The following is a 17,977-nucleotide window of genomic DNA, read 5'->3' as shown; positions in this document are numbered from 1 at the left end:
TTGTCAGCGACCTCAATTATCTACAAATAAACAAATTAGAGTGGTCGGTATTCTGTTGTAGCGTATCTGGATATTTACCACAAAACTATTTGAAGACCAAAACAGAGCTAGGTAGGTATAAAATTAAATTTTATTGGCTACAATAATATTTATTTCTTGTATATGTTTTTTCGTATAGTTGGCTTCCTGCTAAATACCGCCGAAAATTAATTAATTTTATGACAGGTTTGAAGATGAAAGAAAATACTTCATATCACTAAAACAAAGTTTTTTTTGTTATTCTTTTTTTTTCTTTTAATCTCTAAACTCATCCGACTATAGTTTTGGTCTTTTGGGCTGGGATCAGAGTAGTATCTCTTCTAATATTACACTGTCCTCAGTCAGTGAAAGAAAGTCCTCCTAAACTCAGTGGCAGTGCCCCTTTTGGGGAGCTAAATTTCCCCAGATTACAAAACCGACCTCGTGTCTAATTACCTTTGTGGGGAGGCAAGTAAATAGAAACTCGTGGCCGCCGTAAAATAAATAGAAGACTTACGATGGTGGTGGTATAATATAAGGCTCACATATATAAATCTTACTCGATAACGTTAGTTTTGCTTCGCTTCTCCCTGGTTAAAGGGAGATCACTCTCGTTTATTTAAACGCCCGTTTTTATTGGTTGCCCATTTGACCAATTAGAATGAACGACGTACAATTTTAAAGTAAGGAAAAGAAAAATGGAGGCAACTTTTTAGGAGCACTAGAGAAAGAATCGTCAATAATTTAAAAACATACTTTGGATAATTTTATTATATAATCAACCTGAATTCAAGTAAGGACTTTTTTAATATTCTATTGTCTTTATCAACAACGAAATAGAAAAAAACTACTCCTATGTTGATCTTTTTACGCCAGAACTGCAATAAACACATGCAAACAAAAATACAAAAAAAGTGAATATTTTGTTGACCAGGAAGTCATTCTTAATAAATAATTATATATATATATATATATATATATATATATAATAAAATATCGCCAAAGAATATATTGTTTTACTGCAACCATTTTTTTTTTTTTACATTTGTATTTTGGGGTTTGTATTACTGTACACATAGATTCGAAAAAGTTGTCAAAAAACAAATATATAACAAATAAATGTTATCAAAGGCAAGATAAGTTACTTTTCTGCCAAACTGGATATATTTTTCGTGTTTTTATTCAATGTAACATGTTTATTCAGTTCGAAAAGCATACAGTGTTTACCGATGTATTGGAAAATTCAAAATGGCGCCCGAGTCTCTCTTTAACACGGTAAGTTCAGGAAAAGATGTTATAAATAATAAACTAGACAAAATACTGTTAGAAATTCGCTCAATATATGTTACCGTGACATAAGTTGACATATATTCGATGTTTTTTAAATAGTATTTTGTCTAGTTTATTATTTATAAGACCTTTCCCCAAACTTACCATGTTAAAGAGAGTGTCGGGCGCCATTTTGAATTTTCCAATACATCGGTAAACACTGCATGTTTTTCGAGCTGAATAAACATGTTACATTGAATAAAAACACAAAAAATGTATCCAGTTTGGTAGAAAAGTAACTTAATCTTGCCTTTGATAATATTTATTTGTTATATATTTGTTTTTTTACAACTTTTTCGAATCTATCTGTACAGTAATACAAACCCTGCGTGCCTCACGCCACTTGTTACTATGTGGGACAAAAAGCTAACAGACCGTACGTACACTTTATACGCTTTCTCTCTCCATGAACTGGATTGACGTTCTCACTCTTTCTCTCTATATATATACAACTTGTCCCTGAGAATATCTTCGCGTAGCTGACTGCTAACATGGCGCGGAGTTTAACTGATGTCAACCCTCTATCCTTTTCTTTGTCTACACGCTGGACTGTCATTCCTATTTTACACTACATCACTCACTTCTCTTCCCATGCACGAACAAATGATAGTGACCCGAACGTGAGATGAACACACATTTCCTTTTTCCTTCTATACTACCAGTCCCGCAACAAACGATGGTTACACCCGCGCAGACATGAACACGTGTTATATCTAAAACATTCATTCTTTCAACCGTAAATAAATGACACGTTTATCTTATCCAGCAATTGAGTTTTTGTTTCCTTCTTTCCATTCGTTTCATTATTTTCTGTTGTAACAGGATTAGGATCTACACATCTCATTTTGTGGGGGAGAGCAATTTCTTCTCCTGACAATATGAGATTATCTGCATCGATGTTTTCATTTCTTTTTCTAACATGTATAGGTTTATTTTCTTGCCTGTCTTTGTTCTGTTTGGCGAGTTTGAAAATATATTTGTCAGCTTTTTTTCTTTTTTTTTTTCTTAGTTTAGTCGCTTTCTTCCAATTCGAATGTCGTCTGCTTCCATTTAGATAGCGCTTTTTCTTTGGCTAATCAAACTCCCAAAAATTCAATTAAAAAAAATAATAAATAAATAATTGAAAATAAAAAGTCACCCCCCCCTTAATATCACCTTAAAAATTACTAAAAACATAACAGAAAAAAAAATTTTTTTAAATAAAATAAAAAGTTGAGTTAGTGTTTCAACATTTGAACAACGCTCGGCCTACACCGATGATTGCCGGGCTCACCCGATCAATGCTTGACGGGAATTCATGAGAATTCGGGCCAAATTATGCAAGAGTACCCCTTTTTTTGAATACTATTATTAACAAAACGATGCTAATGCACTTTCTGATCCGCACTTTTATAAAATCGTATTTCCAAGTTTAATTAAAGTTTTATGATATGTTTTTTATTCAATTGTAAAGTTAAAGTACAGAATAGGTACAAAACACCCTCCCCTCCCCATGTTAAGAATGGCTTTTTAAATAATAACGTTATTATTTCAGCACGGATCACTCTCTGCATGCGTTAGAGTGGTCAGTGTTCTGTTGTAACGTATCTCTATATTTACCTAATTTTTTAATGTTTTTATTTTGTGAAGAAAAGGATTAATGATTGCTCGAGAAGAGAAAGATCGGCGTGCACTTACCTTGAATACTAACCAGGAATTATTGTTATTGTTGTTGTTGTTATTGTTGTTATCCACCCTTTTAAAGTTATTTTTTTTTTTTGGTGCTCCGGATCACGTGATAGTTAATCATCTGATCCTCCCATTATATAAGAGGGGAGATTCCCTTGCCTTTTTTCTTTCTTTCACCACAAGTTGATTCGGTTGCGATTGAACGTAAATCTATTTCACTTTCATATGGCGAGATACTACAAGACGGTTACGTCGCGAAACGGAGCAATTCTTTCACAACCTACAGTAAGTGCACTTGCTCCCTTCTCAATCTGAGCGATCATTGATTCTTTTCTGAAATTTTTTTTCACATATTTGTGAAAGAAACCCATACTAACATGGGTGTTAGTCAACCAGATTTAAGGAAGAGAATTTCTCTTCTTTGGACCAAAATCCAAACGATTCTGGAAATGGCCAATCTGGAGGATGAACTCTCTGTTAAATCATTTGCTGCCCTGCAGAAATCTGTTGAGGAATATTTGACCGAAGTAGACATATGTGTCAGTAAAATCCAACTTCAATTTTCTGAGGAAGAGGATTGGATTCAAATTGAGAAGGAGTCTCTTGCGCACACCCTGAGATTCCAAAGAGAATTAGAGCATCTTGAGTTCAAGCTCCTCCAAGCGGCCGTGGACTCCTTGAATCTTCCTCCATGTTCTCCAGAAGTTGGAAGTCTTGGGTCCTCATTTACTGTAAAACCACCTCAAATTCAGATCACAAGACCCACCTTCGATGGATTGGACATGCAATCTAACCCTATGAGCTTCAAAGATTTCTTATCACGTTTTGAGAAATGTGTAGCTGGCATGGCCAATGATGCCGAAAGGCTGAATTTTTTTAAGTGTTCACTGTCTGGCCAACCCCTGTTGTTGATTAATCATCTTTCTATCAGCAACAGAAATTATAAGGTGGCTTTTTCGATCTTGAAGAGCAAGTACCTCAATGAAGATGAAATCATAGATAACATCTTCCAGGAAATATTGGACTTCTGTAAACAGGATAGATCTTTTACTGCTTTGGCTAACTACATATCTAAAGTAGCTTCCCTTCTGGCTGAGTTGGAGGGCTCCTTCGACTGTTCATTTTCAAATGACCTTTCTTCTGGGGCTCGGCTTATGGCCAAGATTCTCTTTCAAATTCAAATTATTAAGGGAGATAAGATCTGTGGCTCAGCCTGTAACACTATGCAGGGTTTTTTAGGGAATGTACCTTCAGGGCCAAGATCCGGTACCTCACTGAGGGATTCCTCTCTTCAGACCAACTCAGCCTATAGCATTCATGGTGGAAAATTCTCTAGCCTTCCCCTTTTTTTGTGTGTTACCTTTGGTAGGGGTGACAAAAGTGTTTCCGTCAACTGTTTATTAGACACTGGCAATGGGCGGACTTATTTGTCCAGTAAGGTCTTGGACCCCCACAGTTACTTGGAATCCATTGGACATGATTGTGAGATCAGGCTGATTACCATCCTTGGAGATTGTGACAGGCGTTTTAAAGAGGTAGCATAGGAGGCTAGCATTGAATCCTGTTGCCCATTTTCCCTGACAGGGTTGATTATACACTCTCACTTGGGAATGATTGTGTCAGGGAGGATTCGAACTGCAGTCCTGCAATTCTGACCATGTGGAGATTCAAAACAAAATGCAGGAGCATGATTCCCTGAGTGACCATGGCAATAAATGGGAGAAGGTGCTCAGATATAGATACTGTCCTCTCTCAGACATTCTTTATGTAGTTGCTGTTGAGTGCAACCCTAGTGCCTTTACAAAGAGATGGATCCTCAGCGAGACAGCTAAAGTCTATGACCCGTTATCATTGTACCTACCTGTTTCGTTACGGAGCCGTATTCTGTTGAGTGAACTTTGGAAAAAGGGATTTGGATGGGATTGGGATGCAATAGTCCCACCGGAATACTTGTCCTTATGGATGAAGTTTTCCCTTGATCTCTCTTAGCTGGAGACTGTTTCCTTCTCCAGAAGAGCACTCAGCGAGAATGAAGCTAGCAAACTTTTTCTTTTCTGCAATGCATCTCCAGAGGCATATGGCTTCGCAGCATATGTAGTGCAAAATTGCAAAGCTGGTCTGGTTCTCTTGAAAAAGAAAACTCTACCCACCTTAGAACTTATGGTCGTGTTTTTGGCTACTACTTTGTTGAATTTTGGAGAATTCTCTCCTGAGATTCATGTGGCTACAGATTCGCAGGTGGTCCTCACTTGGCTGATTTCTGGAACAATTGTAAGCAGAAACCTCTTTGCCCGGAATAGACTGAAGGATATCCAACAGATGAGTGCTGGGTTGGAAGCCACACTCAGTTTCTCGCCCTAATTTTGGTATGTCCCAACGGCTGAGAATTCTGCCAATTTGATCACTAGGGGGTTAACTTTGAAAAGGTTCAAGGCTTGCCTTCATTTCTGGTGTACTGGTCGGGATTGGTTAAGTAGCGGGATCAATCCATGGGCTGCACAGCAGTTTCCATACCTCAGCCAGTGCAGCCAAGTGGTGGCCCATTCTTCTTGAAATGCTGCCATCCTACAGGGAGAAGAATCATCTACAGTTCTTCCTCTCGAAAGATTTTCTTCCTTCACCAAGCTATTGAGGGTGATTTCCTTGGTTCTCAAGTTCATCCATCGGCTGCGTCAGTTAGAAGTTGACGTGTAAAGGCTTGCAACCATTCTGCTGATGAAAACAATGTAGCGCCAGGCATATGCTGAGGAAGTAGCATTCCTGTTGGATTCCTCAGGTAAGGCAGTTCTGGGTTTGGTGCGTGACCTCAACCTCTTCGTTAATGGTGAGGGTCTTATCAGGTTTGGTGGCAAAATTGCTAAGTCTTTCCACTTCGGCATGGAAGTTAAGCACCCTGTTCTGTCAGCAAAATATCACCCATTAACTTGGTTTATAATAGTGGATGCACATACAAGGTGTCAACACTTGAGGATTGCATCCATTCTGGCAGAGTTAAGAGGGCGTGGTTACTGAGTGCGCAAGGGCAGACAAGCAGTGAAAACAGTCTTGGCTTCATGTGCATTGTACCGTAAGTACAATGCCAGACAGGTATTGTGCCCCCAAGTGGCCAGCTTGCCTGCTTCACGTGTTGAACTGGAGGTTCCCTTCAAACAGACGGGAGTAGATTTCATGTGCCACCTTTGGGTTAAGGAAGGTGCTAAAGTGGTGAAGATGTATCTACTCATCTTCACCTGTCTCGTATCAGGACTGTACATGTTGAGGTGGTACCAGACATGAGCGTGTTGGCCTTTTTGCAGGCTTTTCAACAGAGTTTGGCTCTTGTCTGATTAAATTTTGTCCTATCCCTCTATTTTCGCCTTGGGTAGGAGGTGTCTGGGAGAGAAATATTCAAACAATTAAAAATTGTCTGCATAAGGTGGTTGGTAGAGGTGAGATAGATTATTTCATGTTACTAACCATAGTATCGAATATACAAAGGGCGATTAACGACCGCCCTCTAACTTATCGAGAATCTGCAGAGACTGAACTGGAGGCAGTAATTCCAAACATGTTTCTGAGGCCCAATGAGAATCCCGGATTACTTTTGAGTTTAAATGATGAAGATTTTGCCTCCCACCTCCCTCCAACTCGAGAGAAGCTTCTCAGGACCATGCAGGTACGAAACCAGTGTCTGGAGAAGTTCAGGGCACTATGGTATGATGAATACCTCTTGAGCCTCAGAGAGAAGTCCCTGGGCCGTTCAAGGGTGCCTTTCCAAAACAGACTTAAGGTCGGAGATGTCTTTTAGTTAAGAGTCCTCTTAAACCGAGACCCTTTTGGGTTCTCGGTATTATACTAGAAATGTTTTATGGTGAGGATGGCGTAGTGCGGTCTGCAAAGGTTAGGCAGGAGGGCAATGCAGCACACATTCACTCGTTGAAGAATCTCTTTCCACTTGAGCTCTCGTTAAACAGCGAAAATCAGGTTCAGTCGATGCCTGCATCGGTCGATAGTGCTGTTTCCTTTCAATCAACACCATGAATAATTTTACCGTGTTCGTTCAGGCCAAGATCAAAGTGTAGTATCTGTTCTGATGCTGCACTTCACTTTTTTGTTCTCGTTAGTGGAGGAGTAATCCTTCATGACTGAGACAATTTTAATTTTTGTTCCTATCCAGAGTGCCCCTTTTTGGGGAGCTGGATTTTCCCAACATTAAAAAACCGACTCTGCCCTTGTGGGGAGGCAAGTCAATAGGAACTTTATCTTGTTCGTAAACACCATGATCAAATTCTTTGAGGCTTTCGTATGCAGCCCAGCCATCGGAAATTATTCTGGTGCCCAGGAGTATCCACTTCCTAATTATTAGGAACAACGCTTCCCGATTTCAACAGTTTACCACTGCCAGGTTGCACTGCTTCGACCCATGCTCTACAGCACCAAACCCCCAAACACCATCTCTTATTCAGCGCCATTTTTTTATTAGCACGTGCAAAATGTGGAACAATTTTTCATTTCAGCAATTCCTTTTTCATTGTTTATTTTTTTTTTTTTTGTTTACTCTAATTAACCTTAAACAAGTCATTACTGGCCATTGGGGACTACTATTTAGGAGCAAGTCTAACAGGGGACATTAGGGAGTTGAGCAACAAGATGTCTGTCCATATTACATTTAAACTTTTGCAGGTTAGCATTGTTGGAGATGCAGGAAACAGGGATGGAATTCCAAAGTCTAGTAGTCTGAAAGAAGAAACTATTACAGTTGAAGACTTTCCAGTATCTAGAGACCTCAACAGTGGAAGGGTAGAATTTTTCTGCTCGAGTTTGTCAGAGCTAATTCTGCAAACATACTTGTAAAAGAGACACAGGGATGCAACATTGCAGTGATGGGACAGTGGTTGGGACTTGGTTGATAGTGCAGAATCTATTAGATTGAAGACGTTTTTTTAGACTCTGTCTAAAGAGGACAAACTAGTGACAGATGCACCAGCCCAAATATGGCAGCAATACTTCATGCATGGGCGAATTCTGACTTTGTAAAGATATAGTATAGTCTAGTATGAGTAATTTTCTAGCATGGTAAAGGGAGCCCACCTTCTGTGTAGCAGCCTTGGCAATGTTCTTGTTTTAATTCATGTTACCTGTGAACATTAAGCCGAGAAGTTTGAAAGATGACAATGGGTGCTATGTTCATCCCTCTTAAATATTAAAAGTTTTTTAAACGTTGAAATTTGATGAATCTTATTGTATGTAAATATTTGAAGAATGTCAATATTTTTCTTGACTGTCATCGAATTTTCAAACATTTCATTCTAATTATTTTTTAAAATTTTATTTCAGAAAATGCCCCGAAAGAAATCTTGCATTGCAGAAACTGTATTCACCGAGGTATATCATCTTTCATCTTTTCCATTTCCAAATATTGGAAATATTTCTGTGTCCGAATAAGAAATTGTTTGATTGACTCGTTAGAGTTTTGTACGAGATTTGTTAGGAAACAAAACTCTGTGACTTCCCTCTGTTAATTCCAACCACTTTTGCAAAAGAAACCATTTTCATAAAGTTGATTTATAGAAAACAATACAATGCAGGGATGTAACGGATCGACACAAACTGAAGCAAATTAAGACATAATGTCGGAACATATTATGTAGATTCACCTTTTATTAACACCATATATATGTAGTTTGTATATCCTTTTAACATTGCATTGTGTTATTATGTCAATGTGGTCTGATAGTAGTTCTATATCATATGATATTTCGGGAAATATTGCCATCTTCAAATAGTTCAAATATGCATAAGAGCTGTTGCATGTTTGAACTAAAGTCACACATACTTGAAGAAGGGAATTTTCCCGAAATATCATATATGAAACTCCCATCAGACCACACTGGGAATAGTAAAAACACAATGCGATGTTAAAAGTATATAAAAAAAATGCATTTATATTTTATTGATAAAAGATGAATCTACAGAGCTTGTTCCACCATTTTGTATTAATTTATTTCCGTTTGTGTCTAATCTTTTCACTTCTGCATTGTATTGCCTTCTATAAATTTCCTTTATGTACGCATTAAACAATGCTTCAAGCAAACTACATTAACCTCTTAAACCATTTCCAGAGAGAAAAAAAAAAAAAAATGGACTACTTTCATCAAAGGGACTAAAAAAAAAAAATGGACTACTTCCACTACCAAGAAATGTTTCATTGTATTCTTATATATTTACAAAGCTGTATTCTAGGCAGTTTTCAAATCTTACACAGGATAGGGGTCTAACGAATGTTCTCATGGACGATTGAATGGGTTATGCCTAATATAAATCTTAGAGTGGAGGAAGAAATGTGACATGGACTCCATTGTATAGGGTTAATGCAAAAATACATAGTTTTATTGATGCTTCTACAGTATAAGGAGGTTTCAAACAAATGCATTTCAGGTAAAAACACTATTACATACTTACGTGTCATATCAAAATTAGTATGACTTTATTAAATTATCAAAAATGTTCCAGAAGATATGCTCATAGATCTTTTTTTACAAAAACATCATAGATACTTTACTAGTGGTCCAACATTTTCGATTTATAAATGACAGATTTTCATTAAAAGCAAGGAAAGCAAGTCAAAATGATAGATTGCAGTTACCTCCCCTGGCTTTTAAAAATTCTTCCACATTAACATATGATAAAACTCTGTAATTCAATAAATTTTATTTTTACTTGTAATTATACTCCTACTAAATCAATTTTTTGTATTTTTGGAATTTATACTATAATTTCCGCATGACACATACATACATAAGTGTTTTTATATGAAATTCATTTTGAAATGACATTATAGTGCACAAGCAGTGTTTTTGTATTATTTGGATTCTTCAGATTACTGTTCTCATCTTCAGTGTCATTTTCACAACGTTTCAGTTGATGTAACCTCCAAGCTTCTTCTAGCATATCTTGTTAAACTCTGAAATGTTTCTGTTGAACTCGAGAATTTGGACAGAATTTCGAACAGAACCCTTTATTTAATTAACGGGAGTAGCATGCTCTTATTTCATGAGTCATGACTGGATAGAGGCCCTAAGTAACTTGCAGTTGTAAAGTTTTTGGTCAGCCACACTGAGAATTGAACCTTCAACCTTGAGGAGAATATCACTTTTACATTGATTTTTACAAGTACCCTAACTACTGTGCCACGGATCCTTGAGGACAGTTCTAACACAAATTTTGGGAGCTTCATCCCTATTTTATGTCTAGTTAAAATATCACTATTTATTACTAATTATTATTTATATATTATATATATTACTATATAAATTCCATCCAAATTCCTGAGTTTGACAGGCACATCCCTGAGTTTGCCATCAGCTAAAATCAAAACCAAAACATTTAGCACTCTAGCCGCGTTTCTTACTAGTTGAGCTAGTGACAGATAGATAAAAAGATTTAAAATTTAATCACTTCAAACTATGAATGAATTTGCGCATGCACAAAAGTAATAGAAAGATCTTGGCAAGTCTTCATCCTGAACAAAACTTGCACAAAGTCAAGAAAAACATTTTTTTTAATTTATATAAAAATTAAAATGGTGTAAAAATAGTTTCCTTTTATTATTTTATTGCTTTTTTATTTTTTTTATTTTTTTTTTATCGGAAATTTCTAAGTGCTCAAAATTTCGAGATAGAACTTAAAATGTGGAAATTATTTTAGGAAATAATTATATTATAAAATTTTAATGCTAAGACAATTTGCACGTCAATACAAATCCAACGCGAGTAATTATTGTTTGTTTTTTTATGTATTATTATTACGGGTCATCCAAATCGATTAAATATTTACATACGCACATACATTTACTGTTTTATTTATATATATTTATATTATTTATATCGATAAACAATTAAGTAAGGGAAGATGACCATTTTATGTTAAAGTTAGCTATGAAAAATGAAACCTTTGTTAAAAAAAATTTTTTTTTTTTCAAAAGTTATTTTTGTAATGTGTTAATATTATTCATCAGATTGTTTTTAATTGAATGACGAAAGTTGTTGATAATTGAACATTTATATAATGATATTGATTTTAGTGTTGATCAGACTATTGGTCTCATCTTGAGTGTTAGTTGTGCAATGTTTCAATCAGTGTAGCCTTTGACCTTCATCAGGTATTTTGGAAAAAGGAAGGAGAAAAGTTACTAGCCCCGTAAATGGTCTTGTATTCTTGGAGTTGTTTGAATGCAAAATGGAGAGTCAAACAGCTCAAATAAGCGACACATATGCTAAAAAAGAAAAATTACTACCTTTAATTTTTTTTTTTTTTTTCACAAAAGAGTCACCACTTATGAAGGTTCGGATGCCACTCAAGGATAAGGGATAATGAGTATACAGTAGTCAATGGGAAAATGTCGTAGTAATCATTAGAAGTGGGAATTGGGTAAATTGGATTACTTAAGGGGATGGCTCATCAAGTATTTGTTCACATTGGACTTGAAGGAAACCATATTATAGTCAGTTGGAAAGCAGGAAAATAGAACAGAGTTCCACAGGCGAAAGAAGCTTTGTTCATGGAATCTACGTTTAAGTTTTGGCAGAGATATTGGGGGGGGGGAGTGTATTGATAGTGAAATTATTGATAGTGATAGGAGGAAATTATTGATAGCTAGACAAATATTTTTTGTGAAAGTCAGGTCAAAGGGGAACCATAGATTAGAGCTCAGACGAGCACTTACCATGAAAATAATGATAAAGCAGAGACAAACTCACAACGTCTCTTCTGTGAAGAAAAACGTTACAGAAAAGAGAAAAGAGCATCTGTCACTAGGCTACAAAGTCTATTTTGAACTCTGTCAAAGCAGGATAATCTACTTCTAGTAACTCCTCCCCAGATGTGACAATTTACTCCATCCTTGGATGTACTTGGCTCTTAGAGAATTGCATCAGCAGTGAGATATCTAATGGAGTGATAGAACGATCGCATCATATTCCCAGCATCCCTGGCAACGGATTTGATGTACGTGTTCCAGCTCAGATAAGGAGTAAAGGTCAGACCTAGAAGTTTGTCAAAATATGAAGCATCCCCAAGACGAGAACCATTCATTTTAGTTGATGCCAGACGGAAATCAGGGAATTGATGATAGAAAGCTTGGTTTTAGATGCATTAAAATTAACCAGCCACCTCTTTCCTCATTGTATCATATGATCAAGATCAGAGGAGAGAGAATCAGACAGAACTTTGTCATTTACAGCCTTTGAAGTGTTGCCATAGATGGGAGTGTCGTCAGCATAAATGTTTATGAATGATCTAAGGATGTGATTTGGGAGATCAATTATGTAGATCAGGAAGAGAGTTGGGCCCAGAATGGACCCCTGACGGACTCCTGTATTTATACTGTGAGTTTCTGATTTTTGCCCATCAACCACTACTCTTATGAACCTATCAGAGAGAAATGATTTAATAATTGAAAAAAAATTTCCAGCTATACTGTAGCTGGAGATCTTGTGAAGTAAACCTTTATGCCATACTCTATCAAAGGCCTTTGATATGTCAAGAGCAATTGCCTTAGAAAGGAATCCTCCGTCGAAAGATTCACTAATCCTTTAGGATATAACTGTTAGCACATCTGCTGTAGATCTAACAGAATGGAAACCATATTGTATGTCACTAAGGAGGTTATTTTTGCTGAGGTGGTTGACTACTACTCTATTTAACAGATTTCAGCAACTTCCTCATGATGCACAGGAGACTGATTGGTTTGTATTACGAGGGAGATGACCGATCATCTGAATTTGTAAATCTGAGACATGTTAATGAGGTTTTCCAGGGTGTTGGGAAGCAATTCTCCTTAAGACAGCACTTAAACAGCTTTGTAAGTATGGGAGCTAGTTCTGGTTGAAACTTTTCGAGCACTGCCAGTTGCTAACTGGAATCGAGGTTTTTGATTAGCTTGGCAACATCACGCACAGATATTTATATGTCGCATAGTGTATTTTCAGACACAGGAGGAAATACAGGGGGATTGGCGGCTCTGATCGCATAGGGTAGAATTAGCTACAAAGTTTTTGGCTTTGTCCGATGCTGACAAGATTACCTCAGGTCCATTGATGATTGTTGGGATAGAGCACACACATCTATTCAGGACCCTGTTTGTTATTTGCCAAAATTAGTGGGAACCAAGCTGCTGCTCAGCTACTTTGGACTTAACAGACTGAGCATACAACTCTCTCATGTTCTTTATTACTCTTTCACAGTGGTTGCTGGCAGTCCTGAAGGCGGCTTTAGTCTCAGTACATTTATTACGTTGGAAGCAATGGAAATAGTGATTTCTGTGCGCAATGGCAGCAGCACATTCTGGAGAGATCCGCAGCTGGCTGTTAGGTTTTTGCTGGAAGTTTTTGGAGGGCATGAAATGGTCTATACCTACAATTAACCAGGTGTGATACTATAGCGGACACGTTCATTTTAAACATAGAACGCAAAAGTAGATCTGATATAAACATACGGAAGCTATCCCAGTCAATCATAGAGTATCGATATACTGTATGATAGAGAGGTATGTCTGAGGGCTTATTACATTTGGTTTTTATCTTAACTGAGACAACCAAGTGGTCAGAAGGTCCCAGTCAGGACAGAATGGAAGATAAATATAGCTCAGGGCAAGTTATGAGAAAAAGGCCTTGGAGACTTGCATACTGATCATCAGTGTCTGGCACACAGGTGGGTTCATGAACAATCTGAGTTAGATCATAAGCAATGGAGAAATCATGACAGAACCTCCCCTCATCATCTGTCTTGTTTGAGTGGGTTAACCATTCCATATTGTGAACATTGAAGTCTGCACAGACATGAATGTTAGCCAAATGATGAACAAACAGGATGTGGTCAATTTTCTCAGATATGCTCTTAAAGATAGTAACTCTGTTATTGTGGGCAGATGTTGAATTCAAAATTGGAGAGCTCGTTTATTTTGAGGAAAGAATAGCAAGCGAATTACAAGCTGCAAATTGACAACAATAAATTCCAACAATAAATTTTAACAATAGTATGGGGGTGGGTTGATCAGGGGCAAATGTAGAAAGAAAAACAATTAGGTAAATAAATTAACACATAATTGATTGTAGGAAAAACAAAAATTTGTAGAATCTCTCCATAACATTTCAATGATAAAAGGGAGATAATCCCCTGTCAAACTTTATTAGAGTTGCCTCCTGTTTGTCAACCAAATTTTTTTTCACATATACGAAACCATGGCCAAAAAACCAAATAACAACTCCAAGAATACAAAACCATCTACTATTCTTACCTTGATTGTTATTCTCATAACATTTCAACCAATGTGTTCAAAGGATTGTCAGAGGTTACATCAGCCTAAATGAGAATAATAGACCAAATAATGGGTGAACAGAGAAGAAAAAATGTATAAAGAAAATATGACAAGGCTCTATCTGCATCAGCAAGGATATAGCAATCCCACAGAATGCTGACAAGCCAAAAAAGTCTGGTGGTCTTGTAAGATACTGCTAGGGCGCTCTGGACTAGTGGTACCTATCCTGTACCTGTAGCGGCATTCACCCTGAATAGGTTGAGCAGGCTCCAGTAGTGTTAACTGCATCTCACATCAAAGCAATCCACCCTCATCAGTCGGCAGCAGAGTTGATGGCATGATCCAGCCATTCACAGTTCCAGCGACAGTGGTAATGATGCTGTGGCTCCAAAATCATGCCTGATGAAGGCTTTGTTGGAAGCAATGCAAACAACAGTTATTGTATAAACATATATATAATTGTAGCCATCAACATACAATACTGTTTCGTTGTATCACAACTCATCAGTGCCGCTAGACTAGCACCTCTCCCAAGCCGAGGATTGAACCTAGAACCATCACATTGACAGTCGGCAGTTCTACCCATCGACCCAAAGGAGCGATGTCTGCAAATAACCTCCATAAATGTCTATTTTAAACAAACATTCATTCATCACTTCTGTAGTACTCAAACTTCTTGTTTACAAGCAAACAGCAAGCCTCACATTTTTCAGCCAATTAAATAGTGGGTGAGATTATTTATGACAGTGCTCTACCCAAAGAAGGAGGCTTAAAATATATTTGTAGTCATATAATATTATAATAATAAAGTTTGACATATGTTAAACTTTATTATTAAAGTTTTCTTGTATTTTTCTCTTTAAAAAGCGTATATTATGAAAGGTTGAAATCGTTGCAATTGTTTAAACAGAATCATTAAATGATTGTAAAAAATATTTTTAAAATTTTGAAATAAATCTTAACTGAATGTAGTAAAAATTTTAAAACTTATTTTACCCCAGGGGTTGGCAGTGTTTGTTCCTGACACAAAACAAGTATGGATACCTGGAATCGTCAAGTCTGTGATTGGATCAAATCTACTTGTAAAAACTGCAGTGAAGGTACTTAGAGATATTCATATGATTTTCCTTGTATTTATTAAAAGAAATTCTAATGCTGTTAAATTCTAACTGAAACTGGTACAAACGATTTATTACTCTGAAATCTATAAACAGATAACATTTGTTAGTGCAGTTTAGGGTTTTTTTTTGGGGGGGGGGTTACACTGAGTCAGCACTGATCAAAACTTCCTACCAACATGAATACATTTCAGTTAACCTTGGATGACAACGGCTTCAATACTAGTGGTCTAGGCCTCCTGGAGGATGCTGATGTTGTTACAGCAGTCCCACCAGTCGATATGCAATATATTCCAAAGGCAACATTGACAGAATTTCTCCAGAGCCATTAGGTGGTGACAGTATGTTGTCCAGATCTGTGAGGCATAGAGAAGCAACAGCTTTTTATATCACCATCTTGGTACTTGTCTGAATGTCTTCATCCTTGAAGAATATCAAAGTAGATTTTTTCTGGCCAACTTAGAAAAGGAAACTACAGCCAGGGTGGCCACGAAAAGCACTACAAAAATCTCCTAAAGCCAACTTCAAGAAGTGCAGTGGTGGACCCCAACTTGTGAGAGTCGCATGTCAAAAACAGAGCCATTTGGAGGGACATTGTGGCTGAGTGAGCAAAGATTTTTAAGAGAGCCGCTTGACAGGCAAAAGTATGTCGCTGTGCCAGAACCCAGTAATCATCCGCAACCATAACCACAACTTATCAAGGCTAAAAGCAATTCAAGGACAGATTCATGAAAGAAATAGATTGACAGTAGAATGATGGAGATTTTTTTATGCATTATAAAATTTGAATTAAAAATAATATAGCATCAAAATACATTGTGATGTCATAACAGACTCTCTCTTTCTCACTCTCTCTCTGTATATATCTTCTATATATCTATAAAAACAGAGATGTGTGTGCCACAGAAGATTTCTGATTGGTTAATCCAATAATCACATCTCCTAAAAAACTATGGTTCCTACGCTCTTAAATTTACCATAAAATATTATGCCCTGATTTATTGTCCATCTTGGAAGGGTTTATTTTTTTCCTAACTTGCCATTTACAAATTACAAAATTACGAAACTTACACCAGCCATCACAATCCAACCTCCGACACCACGTCCGCCATTCTGGCGCTAGCAGCACACACGTACACACAACATGAAAACAAACGCTGTCCTCCAAAGGACCGAGTATTAGTACTACTACTCAGCACACGCACACACAAAAATTCAAGATGGCGCCTCACTCCCTCTTTAACACGGTAAGTATGGGAAAAGGTGTTATAAATAAAAAACTAGAAAAAATACTATTAAAAACCCGCCGAATATATGTCAAGCTATGTCACGGTAACATATATTGAGCGAGTTTTTAACAGTATTTTATCCAGTTTTTTATTTATAACACCTTTTCCCAAACTTACCGTGTTAAAGAGGGAGTCAGACGCCATCTTGAATTTTCCAATACATCGGTAAACACTGTATGGTTTTCGAGCTGAATAAACATGTTACATTGAATAAAAATACGAAAAATATATCCAGTTTGGTAGAAAAGTAACTTATCTTGCCTTTGATAACATTTATTTGTTATATATTTGTTTTTTGACAACTTTTTCGAATCTATGTGTACAGTAATACAAACCCATTAAAAAATATTCATTTTGATTAAAAAAATATTCATTTTGATTTTAAAAAAATATTGTTCATTTCGATTAAAAAACATTCATTTTGATTTAAAAAAATAGTTTAATTTTAATATTTGTTTATTGTCTTAACTCATATCAAATGTTTTGCTTGTGTTCTGCTTCAAATATTCATAATCTTACATGCATAATTTTCATTTAATTATATTAAATAAACTTCAAGTTTACTACAAATCAAATCGTGTTCCTTCACTTTTTAAAATGTAATTTATAAGTAATTAAAGAACGCATTCTAATCTTTAAAATCTATAATACAACGAAATATTCAATTGCTTATAATACTTAAACAAACAACTTGTGTTTTTTTTATTATTTTTTTATTATTAATATTAGATGAGTTTCAGTATAAATCATCGTGTTCTTTATTTCAATCCAATTTTGAAGTTTTGTAACGCTGTCTGTAAAAATTACTGTTGATTATTGACAGTCTAAGAGTTCCACATATCTTGCTTGTTGGGACCTCGGCGATGACGTCATTTTTTCAGCTGGCCGGCCATCTTTATAACGAAGGCCACGCCACCATCCCCCCACCAAAAGGGGAAGCTTGGCATTTTCTCACCCGAAAGGGGGGAGCTTGGCAGTTTCTCCCCCCAAAGGAGGGAGCCGGTGTCCCCCCCAAGGGTGGGGGGAGGCGAAGAGGCCAGGAGGAGGTGACTTTTTTTTTTGAGGGGGGGGGGGGAGAAGCCTCCAGGCACCCTCCTCCCTGAAGGTGGGGTTGGGGATTATCTCTCCCTGAAGGGGGGAGGCCGGCACCAAGCATGTAAATCCAGAGGGGTGACTTTTTTTGTTACCCCTCGGAGTGGGAAGGGGGCCGATCCCCCAGGCAACGCCGGGTAACCCCTGCTAGTATATATATATATATA

At 36.9% G+C, this 17,977-nt stretch overlaps 1 protein-coding gene across 2 annotated transcripts in view; it reads left to right on the top strand.

Moving 5' to 3' along the window:
* Positions 1-677: 677 nt before the first annotated feature.
* LOC145277788 (unconventional myosin-XIX-like) overlaps positions 678-17,977 on the top strand; it is a 176,825-nt gene continuing 159,525 nt past the window's right edge. For both annotated transcript variants that reach the window (XM_080129594.1, XM_080129583.1), the window contains exons 1-3: positions 678-811; positions 8,332-8,379; positions 15,313-15,411. In XM_080129594.1, the coding sequence (XP_079985720.1) occupies positions 8,335-8,379; positions 15,313-15,411 (144 nt within the window). In that variant the 5' untranslated portion in view covers positions 678-811; positions 8,332-8,334. The remainder of the gene's footprint in view (positions 812-8,331; positions 8,380-15,312; positions 15,412-17,977) is intronic.

Source organism: Euprymna scolopes, chromosome 1 (assembly GCF_053919585.1).
Source record: "Euprymna scolopes isolate OS-2025 chromosome 1, ASM5391958v1, whole genome shotgun sequence".
In the NCBI taxonomy this organism is placed as follows: domain Eukaryota; kingdom Metazoa; phylum Mollusca; class Cephalopoda; order Sepiida; family Sepiolidae; genus Euprymna; species Euprymna scolopes.
Note: the sequence above shows the minus strand (reverse complement) of the source record. Positions and strands in the feature narration are given on the sequence as shown.